Source organism: Erpetoichthys calabaricus, chromosome 4 (assembly GCF_900747795.2).
Source record: "Erpetoichthys calabaricus chromosome 4, fErpCal1.3, whole genome shotgun sequence".
Taxonomy (NCBI): domain Eukaryota; kingdom Metazoa; phylum Chordata; class Cladistia; order Polypteriformes; family Polypteridae; genus Erpetoichthys; species Erpetoichthys calabaricus.
In genome coordinates, this window is record NC_041397.2 from 156,779,107 (window position 1) to 156,794,106 (window position 15,000).

The following is a 15,000-nucleotide window of genomic DNA, read 5'->3' on the forward strand; positions in this document are numbered from 1 at the left end:
GTTTACACTGTGCTTTGTTTCCGACGTGCTGTGTTCTACGTGCTGTTAGCTAAGACCCGGCACTTAAAAGTTTCTCGCTACAGCAATTTTTAATCCATTACAAAGTGATCGAAAGTCTCATTTATACCTCGTGTCTTCTCATTAAACTTGTATCTTGCGAATATGGTATTGCAAACGGCAGCGGTAGCGTTTCTATAAACTTAATTTAAACTTACGTTTTACACCGTGCTTTGTTTCCGCAGTATCGAAGTGATCACTCGTGCTGCATTCAGTCAGTTCACGTAAGCCGCTCTCTTGTGCCTTCTCAATTGTGTAATGAATGTTTCTTCATCGCTCTTTAGGGCTCTTCCTTGTTTTCAGTTCACGTGATTACGTAGGAGGCGTGATGATGCGATACGCGACTCCGCCTCCTCCATTACAGTATATGGACAAAAATGAGGTTCCAGTTATGACCGTTACGTGTACAATTTCGAAATGAAACCTGCCTAACTTTTGTAAGTAAGCTGTAAGGAATGAGCCTGCCAAATTTCAGCCTTCCACCTACACGGGAAGTTGGAGAGTGAGTGAGTGAGTGAGGGCTTTGCCTTTTATTAGTATAGATAAATGCATTTTTGTTATTTTATATAACCCTTATGAGAAAATGTTATATTTTTGGTATAATCATTGTTCTATTCTTATGTGCAACTTTCATGTTGATGGCAAACTTAGGAAACATATGGCTCACAACATAAAAATGAACGTGCATCCTGGTGTACTTTTAACGCTCGTGAAAAGTTGCATGCTCTTAAGGACTATAAATCAACCTAGTTGTCATGGTTGATTGTAATTATTTAAGGTATCAACATTTGTCATGTCCCGTTAGCAACTAGGTGTAACCAATCCTGTTAAAAGTTTTCTGATTATATAACAAACTAGCAAAATACCCACGCTTCTCAGCGGAGAAGTAGTGTTTTAAAGAGGTTATGTAAACATATATATACATATACACACATACATATATATACATATCTACATATACACATATATACATATATATATATATATATACATATACACATCCACATATACATATACACACATATCAACATACATATACACATACATATACACACATACACATATACACATACATACATAGTGCATTGTAACACGGGCTGTGATTGTTACATGGGAGGGAGACGACAAATCACAGCTTCCGCTTTCTAATCGGGCCTGTGATTGGTGCTTTGACGGATGCCCAGATCCCACAGTATCTCCCCTTAGGAGAGGCGTTAGGCAAGTGTAATTGAATAGCGGTGCTGCAAATTTAGCTTTACACCTGTTTTGAAGGCTTATTGACTGAAAGGGGCTTTCATGAAAAAAGTTAGGGCTTTGCTACAGGATACATCCTCCACAAGTTAAGGAAGTAAAAATAAAGGTATATATTTCTGTTTTATTTAAACCTTTTAAGTTCGTATGCATAGCCCCATTTGGCTGTTTTAGTTTTTTTTTTTTTTTCTTTCTTCAGTAATATTTAATCTCCTTAAAGAAAAACAACATACGCATTTTACTTTTTTTGTATCTCTTTAGTAATATTTTAGTGTAAAAGGATAACCAGTATTTAAACCTTTTATGTTACTTTATAAAGTTATTTTACACAATGTTGAAAAATTAATAAGAAAGCTACATATTTTGGCAGCTGCTGCTTTAATTTTCAATGAAATGAAAAAAGCTCTCCAAGAGAAAACTTCAATGAAGAAGAAACAGTTTGCCTATCTAAAAAGGACATAACAGAACATAAACACTCTTGAAATTTGGCTACAATGGCCTGGTATATCTCCGAACTTTTCTTCAGTTTCAGTGCTGAATGGATACTCTCATCAAAATCTTCACTGTTGGTAAAGTGCAGATATTTCATAATTAGTGAAAACCTGCACTCAGACATAATTTCTCCAAAGAGCGACAGTACTAACAGCACTCTTACAGCCCGAAATGCAAGAAACATTACACATTTTTAAACCCTCTACAGGTTAAACAAACTAACCCAAAAGTTTTTAGTAATTTAAATGGATCAAAAGTTTTATAGTACTGATTTGTTCTCTCTTTATATACACAGGAAACTTGCATGGCTATGATTGTACCTAAATATTATAATGTATTACAGCTCCCAGGAATGAATCATACCACAACTTCACTGCAATAAATAGTGACTTCATAATAATGACCTACATATCGTTAAGAAAACAGACCACCCTGACCCACCAGGCAAAGCTATACCTAAGAACTAAATCTATGAACTGGAGGTACTGAGATATCAAAAAATTAAAATTAAGACTGGAATGTGAAGACCCTGTGTTAGGATATAGAGGGTTGGATAATGGATGGATGGATGTGAAGACCTGACTGCTATGCTGGATGATTTGAAAATTTTGCAGAGAGCTGAATGTGAGGATAAGAATAACAAGTTAAACCACAAAAAATAGTTGCTCTCTTTAAGTGTTACCCAAAAAAGCTGCTTCATTGCTCAAATACTGTATGCACTGAAATAAACTGATTATTTAAACATAAAAAATTCTTATTCAAGATAATAGTGTGATAAATGTTACCAAGGAAAGAATATGAAATATGATTTATCAATTATATAGAGAAATGTAAATCTTAATTATATGTATAAAAAAAGTATACACTACTTCAGAAAATAAAATCCTGTGAAGTTAAAAAAAAAGTTGATTAGGAAGTATGAGTTGTTTTGCATGTGTCCAGAATTACTAAATACATTTCCAATGAGATTTGAAAAATTAGGGATCATCATGAAGACTGAAATGGAGATTTGAATCTGTCGTTCCTGACATTTTCCTGACATATGCCAAGAAGCTTGTAGCTCCTCATTGCTGCACTAATGGCTCACTTTTGTTTTCATATGTTATAGTAATAATGACATAATTTTGATGTGAAGTGTAGGATGTATGAAGACTAAAACCCAAATATCCAATAAACACTTTCACAAAAAGTGTAACAAAACAAGTATGCTTGTATTCAAGAGTAAAACCTAAGAAAAAGAAATTGCTCAATTAACAGGTTACTGAAGCAAAACTGTCAGTGCAAAGTTAAAGATGTTTGCATTCGTGTGTGTTTCATTTTCAACCAGCTGTCACAGTGGCAACGCTGCTCTTTCACGGATCTGTGCCGATGGCACAGTGGATAAGGTACCACTTACAACCCTCGTGGTAATAGGTTAAAATCTCTACATTTAGCCTTTTGAGTAGTGAAGTCCTATTATTATCATATAACAAAAACATACATTTAATGCGAGTCTGTAACATCCTGTGTAAATTTATGGTACTTGTAAAGCAGACACAGAAACGCAGCCCAATCATTTTTTCTTGGTGTCTTGCTGAGCCAACAGACACTGCAGTGCCTATGGTGGATATTACTTTACCTCGCACACAAACATTCACATCAGCATGACATTTGTTCAACAAGACAACAAGAAGAAATGATTGAGTTGTATTTGTATGTCTGCTTTTATCCCTTCAGCTCTAACTCTTACAAGTACCATAAATTTAAACAGGATGTTACAGATTCACATCAAATGTATGCTTTTATTATGTAATAATAATAAAAGCGGATCACTACTCAAAATGCTAAATGCCAAGGATGACGCGAGATTCAAACATGTTACCTCGAGATTGCTAAGCAGTAGCTTTTCTAGTGCACGATCTGAAACGGAACAGTGTTATCACTGTGACAACTCGTTGAAAATGAAACGCGCAAACACACATGTATGCAAACATCTTTTATATGGTACCAATTGATAGTTGGGCTTCAGCAACATGTGAATTGAGAAATTTCTTTTTCTTTGGTCTTATTCTTTTATAACTTGTTCTGTTATATCTTTTGTGAAAGTGTTTTTTGGATATTTGGGCTTCAGTCTTCACATATCCAACAGTTCACATCAAATTATGTCATTATTACTATAACCTATGAAAACATTTTCTGTTTTAGCTATGTGTTCAGCATTTTTTGCCTCACATTTCCTCTGTCATTCTATATTTACACAGATCATTGTAGACACACATGAGATCTACAGGTATATATTTCAAATCATGGTATTTCATTACTTATATAATTCATTACAAATGCATCGCCAGATAAACACTTCAACACAGACTTCAGCTGTGAGATTTGCAGCATGGCAATGCCTTTAAGGAGGTCAGGAACAATGAAAAAAATTGTAAGCTTCAAGGACTCTAGTGTTAAAGACCCCCAACACCAGGTGCAAGGACCAGAGATCTGGAGCTGCATGTTGAAATTTAATGGGCCTAAGGTCACCATTGCCTACATATCCCTCACTGTTTAATCTGGGAAAGAGTGACAGATAACCTATGTATCCCCCTAGGTCAAGCTCTAAACAATGCCAAACACCTTCAGGTTCAGAGAACTCTTCTTTTGAACAAATATCAAATTAAACTTTATAAAATCTACAGATATAAATAAAGTTTTATGCATTAAAGTTACTTTAACTGAGTAAAAACAAAACCCTCTTAAACAGAATGACACTGCAGTTCTACAGGAGCAGGGATACAGAGATTTAACTCCTGAAATAAAACGGGCTATGCAGATTTTAAATTCCATGTATAAAAACAATAATTAAAATAAATCCATAGCTTAACCATTTTGACAGTAATACAAACAATTTAGGTACCTTTGCTTTGCCTTCTAGGGCCCCTGTACCAGCATAGATTTTACTTATCGAGTCTCCATTTACTGACCACATTGAACGGAAAACTTCAACAAAACGTGCAACCAGTTGCGGCTTCTCAGTTAAGCCCATTTCTTCCAACTGCTTTGACAGCATCTAAAAAGAAAACCAAAGCATTTATTTACAACTTCGATTCAATAAGTGGAAAATTATATAATGTCTTAAAATGGTGTCTTAAGTCAAGACAGACAGGCCCCTAGCTAGAAAAAAACTATTGTACAAGATAAATCAACAGTTCAGCGAAAAGAACATGGTATGATTGATGCAACCTTATAATCCAACAGTTTATTACTACAACATTTTCAGCTAAGCAGTGTTTAAAATTTCTTTTGTTAGCCTGGCTCTATTCCACTCAGGTTACAGATTGTAATATTTGAACATTATTAACAAGAAAAATTACTTCTGTTTTAATTCAACTCCAAAGTACTTTTATCACACCTTACAATACAATCTTCTGAACATTTCTGTTTGGGCTATCACTCGAAGAGACACTTTTAATGAACAATTCAGTATAATTTACTCTGCATTGTTAACATGCAGTCTTAAAGGAATCCTATTTCTGCTTGGTAGGCAGCAGTGAAGACTAATTAATATGTAGTGCACCACTGTAAACTATGTAGTATGAATATTGAATAAGCTTTGAAATCAAATAAGCCTTTATATGAAATATTTGTTCATATATATGATCTCTAATTACTGTCATTATCAGAAGTAGCAAACATTTCTGCTTATCCTGGTTTATGATCGCTGAGAATCCTTCAAATTCTTCTTTGTTACTGTCCAACAGTCAGGATCTTGTGAAGTACATGGGCTGTTCTGAGGGGCAGTTGCTGTTATAGGCAGTTCAAAAATATAAAGTGCAATACAAATAAAATTTTATTTTTATTATTATTATTATTATTATTATCAAGGTATGTTAAAGACCGCACCTAACTGTGCTAAGAGTGCAGACTATGACTGGAATTAATCACATGACCCTTTATATTTCACATCTCTGTCTCAAGATTTTTGTATTTGTTCAACTGTTCAATTTCCTTAAGAGAGACATATGCATCATCTAGAACTGCTATGTCAACAAGTAAGCATTGTCCCTTGTTCTGATCGTGGTATATGATGTCCAGCTAATTTGCTCAATAAGATACAATCGTTGTTCACAGGCATACTGAACATGATTGTAATGTTCTTTTGTTTTGATGACTTTTTCAGGCTGTTGATTACTGTATACCACAGTCGGGCACTGGCAGGGTAAGATCTTGAAGCACTGACCAGTGCAGTTACTGTGGCAAGCTGTCTGATTGTGCCGATATGCATATTCTTTTGGTGTTAGCACTGAACATCTACCAACAATATGACTGCCATACTTCTTTTGTCATTAACACAACCAGCTCTTGCACTCAACATTCATCTTGAGGATATTCTTTTGATGATACTGCATCTTAAGCTGCTCTGAGAAGGCTGCTATTTTAGCCCAAAGTTTTGCAGCCATTCAACAGTCATTTTCTCTATCAAAATAGGCTTTTGAAGTCTGTAAAATTGACCATGGAGTAGACTCAACAATAGATTGTTGGTGAGCAATGTCTTCATCCTACTTTTGGTGGACTCCAGAATTGTAGCTGTTGTCTGAAGGCTGCTGTCAGGTTTAATATATCTGTGCTTAATCTCCTATCCAGGTTTGACTAGGGGGTGTTTATTCTCTCTTTTATGTCCCATAACGAGCTTGGTGTATTTGTTAATTCCTTGCCTGATGTATCCACATAGGACAACTATTTCGCTCTTGTATGCTTTTTTGGCTCTATGAAACCATGGCCACCATTGCTTCTAAGAATGTACATGCAGTCCACATTAGCATTCAGATACAGAAGACCACATTTGGTGAGCAGTTTTCTGGTCTTCCTGTGCTCTCCTGGATTTTCTGTTGTCTCCAGTCAATAACTCCAAAGTTGTACTGTGGCGCTGGTATTGCTAAGCTGTTAATCACTTGTATTTTGCTCTTCAAGTTAACTTCAGTAATGAGGATGTGTCTTATACAACTTTACAGATTTTTTCTTTCATTTTGTTGTACTGCATATTATCCCTTTGGTCTTGTGGTAAAATGGGGTCTGCGGATGAGAAAGGTGGCAGTTTTAATAAATAAATCGTTCTGATTGCCACACTCACGTCTTTGTGAGGGGGAATGGTAATGTGGCGAGTGTGTTTCCCATGCGCGATGCGGGAGTGGACAGCCCTGCACTTTGAGCAAAGGTGCAAGATCTCCCATAACCTTAATTGGCTCTGGGGCTGCCAATCGCAATAGCTGTACCAAATTCCCATCTTAAAAGGGGAAGCATGAGTGCGAGTGTGGGGCAGAATGCAGATCAAAGGAAAAGAGAAAACAGACTGGCCAGTGACTGAGAGAGATAGACTCTTAACATAAAGGTGGTTAAAAGGAAAAGGAAGACAGAGAGGCAGAGGCGGAAAGCGAAAGCACCCAAGCTTATAGAATGAGATAGCTGGTTGGGAGTGAGCTTCAGGGCTGTGGAAGCCAGAGGCTGTGAAAGAGGCACTCCCACTGAGCACTTTCCTGGAAGTAGGAACAGCCTGAGTGACAGCATCTCCCTGCAATGGCTGAAGGTGAGCTGCAGGAGAGATGGGTGAGGCTTGTAGGGTTGCCCTGCAAATGCCGAAGGAAGGGCAGCACGAAACCGAGCCCAAAATAGAAGGTTGACTGCATCTGTCAGTGGGCGTCTCCTCCTTCTGCAAGGTCGGTTTGCAGGCTTTCTTGTGCATCATCTTTAGGAGAGGCTTCCTTCTGGGATGACAGCCATGCAGACCAATTTAATGCAGTGTGTGGCGTATGGTCTGAGCACTGACAGGCTGACTCCCCACCCCTTCAACCTCTGCAGCAATGCTGGCAGCACTCATACGTCTATTTTAAAAAGACAACCTCTGGATATGACACGGAGCACGTGCACTCAACTTCTTTGGTCAACCATGGCGAGGCCTGTTCTGAGTGGAACCTGTCCTGTTAAACCGCTGTATGGTCTTGGCCACCATGCTGCAGCTCAGTTTCAGGGTGCTGGCAATCTTCTTATAGCCTAGGCCATCTTTATGTAGAGCAACAATTCTTTTTTTCAGATCCTCAGAGAGTTCTTTGCCATGAGGTGCCATGTTGAACTTCCAGTGACCAGTATGAGAGAGTGTGAGAGCCACACCTGTAACACTAACAAGTCACATGACACCGGGGAGGGAAAATGGCTAATTGGGCACAATTTGGACATTTTTCACTTAGGGGTGTACTCACTTTTGTTGCCAGAAGTTTAGACATTAATGGCTGTGTGTCGAGTTATTTTGAGGGGGCAGCAAATTTACACTGTTATACAAGCTGTACACTGACTACTTTACATTATATCAAAGTGTCATATCTTCAGTGTTGTCCCATGAAAAGATATAATAAAATATTTACAAAAATGAGAGGGGTGTACTCACTTTTGAGAGATACTGTATATATAATAAATATATATAAATTATATATACAGTATATATAATAAAAAAAACCATACAAAAGTCTTATAGTAGTAACTGTGACTCACTGTACTATTTTCTTTATTAGTTTTAAAAACTTCAATCATGTCACCTCTTAATCACCACTTACTTAATCTAAAAAGATTCAACTCCACACTTTTCAATCCACAAACTAGCCTAGTTGATATCCTTTGGATTTTCTCCAGTGCTGCTGAATCTTTTTCGTAATATGAACACAGTACTCCAAATGAGGGGTCACCCTTGCATTAAATAGCTTAAGCAGAATTTCCCTGATGTATGTGCTACACATTGTACTGCTGTATATAACCTAACTTCCTATTAGTCTTCCTAATTGCTTCTGTACACTCTGTAGATGTAGCTTATGACACGTTAATTATGATTCCTACAGTAGGTTCTATTAGAAGTTCAAGTTTCAAACTTCCCATCAGGAATTCAATTCTAACATTAATTTATGTGTGCAATACTTTACATTAAATTTCATCCGCTACATCTTGAGCAAGAATAAGTGATGCCTTTTCCCTATAAAGTGGCATAAGACAGCAAAGGGCAAGCAGATAATTCAGCAGCATGGCACTGACAAGGATAACGCAAGAAAGAGAAAGAGTACACTCCAATACATAAAGAATTCCCAATTTACCCTGGACTAAAGGCAAAGCAATAACTCCACACAGAATTGGATATTATCTTCAAAGAATTAGTATCACAAAACTATTTATCTGTACCAAGATAAAACAGAACTTTAAAATAGCAAGTAAACAGACAGCCTCTCTATGTTATATGTTTGTCTGTCTACATCCAGTTTTATGTCTATATATACAGTGCCCTCCACTATTATATGCACAACGTATAAAAATTAGTTAGAAGGGTTAAAAAAAAATCACTAATTGCTGAAGAACCATCATCTTGCACTGAAAAAATGAGATACATCTGACTTTTACTTGAAACACGTTCATTCAAAGAAAAACAAAGCCCTCATCAAAAAATAAACATTTTTAACAAAAACACATGTGCCACAAATGTTGGCACTGTTGAAAATTAATGTGAAACAATATAACTGAAGCATATTGCCCATTTAAATTGGACATTGTTATGTTGATTGGAGTGTATAGGAACTTAACAGCTGAAATCAATGCCTTCCTGATTAACTGGAATACAATTGTGAGGAGACACAGAATCAAATTTGCTTCTGCACCTGTCTACAGGTATTTTGGCCCACTCTTCCTGAGCAAACTGCTCCAGTTGTGTCAGGTTTGAAGGGTGCCTTCTCCAGACTGTTTGCTTTGTTTCTTTCCATTCATTGAAGGCCACTTCAGAATAATCCAACAGTTTGTTCTTAGCGATTTTGGGTCGTCATCCTGTTGGAGGTTCCATGACCTGTTACTAAGATAAATCTTTCTGTCACTGGGCTGTACATTTGGTCCAGTATGTCTTGATATTCTTGACATTTCATTGTTCTCTGCACAGATTCTAGGCACCTTGTGCCAGATGCAGCAAAGCAGTTCCAAAACATAACAAAGCTTCCTCCGTGTTTCACAATACGTATTGTATTTACTTCTTTGAAAGCTTTGTTTTTTCATCTGTGGACATAATGCTTAGGTGTCTTGCCAAAAACTTTTCCATCAACTTTCCAAAGGACATTCTCCCAGAAGCATTGTAGCTTGTCAATATGCATTTTAGCAAATTCCAGTTTGGCTTTATTATGGGGAGTCCTCCTGGGTGTCCTCTCCTTGAGCCCACTGTCGCTCAAAAAGCAACAGATGATGCAATCAGACACTGATGGACCTTTGACCTTGGACTTCAGCTTGAATTTCTTTGGAAGTTGTCTTTGGTTTTTGTATACCATTCTCACTATCCTTCTGGGGTCGATTTTTCTCTTGCGGCAAGGTCCAAGGAGGTTGGCTACAATCCTATTGACCTTAAACATCTTAATAATATTTGCCACTGCTGTCACAGGAACATCAAGGTGCTTGGAGATAGCCTTACATCCTTTTCCTTTATCATGCTTGTCTATTTTCTTTCTGTCTCCTCAAACAAGTCTCTCATTTGTTTTCTCTGGTCCATGCTCAGTGTAGGATATTCAATGGCACCAAACAGCAGAGTGACTGCTGGCATGAATGGAGACATGCAATATTAATTAAAGAAAACAGCTAGTTTGAAAAAAATCGCTCTAATCCAGTGTTTGATGATCTTTTCCGAAGGGTAATAATAAATGTGTCCAGGCCATTTTAAAATATATTTGTAGAAAAGCAATAATTTGTTTTTTTCAAACTTGCTTTGATTTACTTGATAACATAAGTAAAGTAAGTAAGTGCATGCAGGTATACATAGGACAATTGCTTTTAATTTAATCACTTTTCAGGAGGTATACAGCACTTTTTCAAATACTGACACACACACACATACACACACTGAACACATACAATAATGACTAAAAATGAAGAAAATGTAAAACAGAAAACTTCTGACATGGCAGTTACAGTCACAATGAGGCATTAAACAAGCATATCACTGTTGGTATAAACAACAGTTTGGCAGAAAGTACTCAGTGTCAGTGTCAAAGAGAGGATGTGCAGCAATATTCATAATGTTGCTCAGTTTTGTTTTAATTCCTTCCTTTCCCACTACCTCTATGGGGTCTAGTGTGCGTCCCAAAACTGAGCCTGCCCTATTAAATAGGTTGATGATTTGCAGTGGGTCTCTCTTGAAGTGATGTTACCAGTCCAGCACACCACAGCATAGGAAATCTCACTGGCCATCACAGGGTAGTAGAAGATGTGAAGAATGACATTACCCACATTAAAGGAATCCAATCTTCTAAGAAAAAAGAGCCTGCTATGTTACAAGACCATTCCAACTTGTCATTGATGTAGGGCCCCCAAGTACTTTTTGGAATGCAACACCTTTACATCCACTCCCTGAATAATGACCAGACACAGAGGCTCTTTGGTGCCGCGGAAGTCAATGACCACTTCCTAAGTTTTGCTGATGTTAAGTTGCAGACAAAGAAACAAAGTCCTCCACCAAACTCCTATAATCTGTCTCAACCCCTTTATCAATACACCACATACAGTACTGTATACCCAGAGTTACCTGATAATTTCTGCAAATGATATGTCGCGGTGTTGTATTTATAGTCTGATGTGTAAATGAAGAAAAAAAAAAAGGAGACAGGACTGTTCCATGTGGTGCTCTAGTGTGAGACTAAGTGCCACTGGTCTGCTCATGACATGAAAAGGCACCTGCCTTCTTTGGACTTGTTAAGGACTTTATTTCTTTAGAACAGGAACAATGCAGGGTGTTTTCCATAGCAGCCATACTTTCTGAAGCCTGAAGGACACACTGAACAGGTGACAGGCCAGAGGTCCACGTGACCATCATCATCCAGCTCTTCCATGTGAAGCCTGAAAACCATGAGGACTGACTGAGGTCATTTATGTTAGGTAGAATGCCTAGAGGAGGCTGAGCGGTCTCGTGGCTTGGAACCCCTACAGATTTAGTTTGTTTGTTCTCCAGCCGCCTGGAGTTTTGTTTTGTTATTTTCTGTCCTCCCTGGCCATCGGACCTTACTTTTATTCTATGTTAATTAGCATTGCCTAATTTTATTTTTATATTTTGTCTTTTTTCTCTTTCTTCATCCTGAAAAGCACTTTGAGATACAGCATTTGTTTGAAAATGTGCTATATATATATTTATATATCATATGCAGTTAGGTCCATAAATATTTGGAGAGAGAGAACTTTTTTCTAATTTTGGTTCTGTACATTACCACAATGAATTTTAAATGAAACAACTCAGATGCAGTTGAAGTGCAGACTTTCAGCTTTAATTCAGTGGGGTGAACAAAACGATTGCATAAAAATGTGAGGCAACTAAAGCATTTTTTTTTAAAACAATCCCATCATTTCAGGGGCTCAAAAGTAATTGGACAAATTAAATAACTGGAAATAAAATGTTAATTTCTAATACTTGGTTGAAAACCCTTTGCTGGCAATGACAGCCTGAAGTCTTGCACTCGTGGACATCACCAGATGCTGGGTTTCCTCCTTTTTAATGCTCTGCCAGGCCTTTACTGCAGTGGCTTTCAGTTGCTGTTTGTTTGTGGGCCTTTCTGTCTGAAGTTTAGTCTTCAACAAGTGAAATGCATACTCAATTGGGTTAAGATCAGGTGACTGACTTGGCCATTCAAGAATTTTCCAATTCTTTGCTTTAATAAACTCCTGGGTTGCTTTGGCTGTATGTTTTGGGTCATTGTCCATCTGTATCATGAAATGTCGCCCAATCCATTTGACTGCATTTGCTGGATTTGAGCAGACAATATGTCTCTGAACACCTCAGAATAATTCGGCTGCTTCTGTCCTGTGTCACATCATCAATAAACACTAGTTTCCCAGTGCCGCTGGCAGCCATGCACGCCCAAGCCATCACACTGCCTCCACCGTATTTTACAAATGATGTGGTATGCTTTGGATAATGAGCTGTTCCACGCCTTCTCCATACTTTTTTCATCTGTCCAAAGAATGTTTTTCCAGAACTGTGCTGGCTTTTTTAGATGTTCTTTAGCAAAGTCCAATCTAGCCTTTCTATTCTTGAGGCTTATGAGTGGCTTGCACCTTGCAGTGCACCCTCTATATTTACTTTCATGCAGTCTTCTCTTTATGGTAGACTTGAATATCGATACGCCTACCCCCTGGAGAGTGTTGTTCATTTGGTTGGCTGTTGTGAAGGGATTTCTCTTCACCATGGAAATGATTCTGCGATCATCCACCACTGTTGTCTTCTGTGGACGTCCAGGTCTTTTTGCGTTGCTGAGTTCACCAGTGCTTGCTTTCTTTCTCAGGATGTACCAAACTGTAGATTTAGCCACTCGTAATATTGTAGCAATTTCTCATATGGGTTTTTTCTGTTTTCACATCTTAAGGATGGCTTCTTTCACCTGCATGGAGAGCTCCTTTGACCGCATGTTGTCTGTTCATAGCAAAATCTTCCACATGCAAGCACCATACCTCATATCAACTCCAGGCCTTTTATCTGCTTAATTGATAATGACATAACGACGGACTTGCCCATACCTGCCCATGAAATAGCCTTTGAGTCAGTTGTACTTTTGAACCCCTGCATCTGAGTTGTTTCATTTAAAATTCATTGTGGTAATGTACAGAACCAAAATTAGAAAAAAGTTGTCTCTGTCCAAATATTTATGAACCTGTATATATAGTTGTCTGCAGTGGCCTTTAGAACTTGAGGCTCTGTCTGGTCTCACAGCTCTTCCTGTATGTGTTTTTCTCAGTTGTCTCCTTAGCTGGTCTTCAGTTATGAACAGCCCATACTGACTGATATTTGAAAGTGGATTTGTAACTGGCCATTCCAGTTGACTTTTTTTTAATCAAAAAAAAGGGGAAAGGAAACCTGTCTTTTGGTCTCGTTTCACATCCCAGAGTGTTATCCACAATGTTCAACAACTTTTCTTAACACATTCTGAAGTCTGTCAATGTACCAGTTACAGGTCCTTGATGTCAGCTCACATTCCCAGTACTTTTTTTTATTGCACACATTAGTGGGACCTCTCTTTGTCAAAGGCTTTAAAGTCCACCTGATGCACTGCTACAATGAATGCCACACCAGCTGAATGGGATTTAGATCTGTAGATTTGCAGAATCAAGGGACTTTTCTCACCTTAAAACTATACCTTCTCCATCCTCAACTTGCTAAAGGAGCAGTTGGGTGGGGGGTGGGGGGGTATGGGGGGTATTAGTGGGGTTTGGGTTGGGGAATGCACACTATACTAATTAAAAAATAAAAGACTTCACACCACACTAGCATAGATACAGGATTTTGAAATGCAAATCCAACAGCACTGGATTTGAATCTTAGTATTTTTGACATAAATGCCTTTCGTAACATACAGTAAATCTATGAAATGAAAAGCAAAATTGACAGGCGACTGTCAGATTTGAGTAGTTCACCGTTTGATTTCACTTTAGAAAAGTGGGCCTTGGTACAAAACTCTCAGTGATCATGAAAAGTATAATGCAGATTGGTGATAGATAGATAGACAAAGTGATACTAAGAAATTTAACCTAGCTACATGCTTGTTCCCAGTTCATATCAGTTTGGAGGCACAGTTTATCTTCTATAAAAATGGGAAATTGACAAAACTGCTGAGTAGGGACTTCAATTCCCAGCTGCCAGCAGGAATGCAGAAGTGGCAACAGGATATTAGAGCCTAATTTGAGAGAGGCTTCATTAAGACTTCCACAGGAAATGAGCAATCAAAGTGAAAAATATTCATTAAGCATTTTCCACTGGATTGCGCAGAATAAATTGTGGCATTGCTAAGAGTTAAATGGTATTGTGGCAGGTTTTATTATCACATTTTTGAAAAGATGGATTCCTAAGTTAAATTACCAGTTACATTTGCTTAGCCCAAATGTGTTTCAGGCATACTACTAGAGAAAAGCCAAGCAAAATGACACCTTTTATTGACTAACTAAAAAGATTACAATATGCAAGCTTTCGAGGCAACTCAGGCCCCTTCTTCAGGCAAGATGTAATCCTGAATACTACTGAAATTCATTGGCCAACCTGGCATGTTATGTTTGTTGTATGGCATATAACACATTTTCTATGTCAATATTTATCCATTTTAAACCTCTGGAATACCTGTTAAAGTATATAGTTCTGTGCTCCACATATAAGAGCATGCCAAGTTTCCTAGTACTCACATTGAACCGGGCTAT

General features: G+C 37.8%; 1 protein-coding gene across 1 annotated transcript in view; it reads right to left on the reverse strand.

Moving 5' to 3' along the window:
• Nucleotides 1–15,000, reverse strand: part of synj1 (synaptojanin 1) — a 540,854-nt gene that overhangs the window by 317,389 nt on the left and 208,465 nt on the right. The window contains 1 exon segment of the mRNA XM_051926623.1: nt 4,685–4,837. Coding sequence (XP_051782583.1) covers nt 4,685–4,837 — 153 coding nt within the window.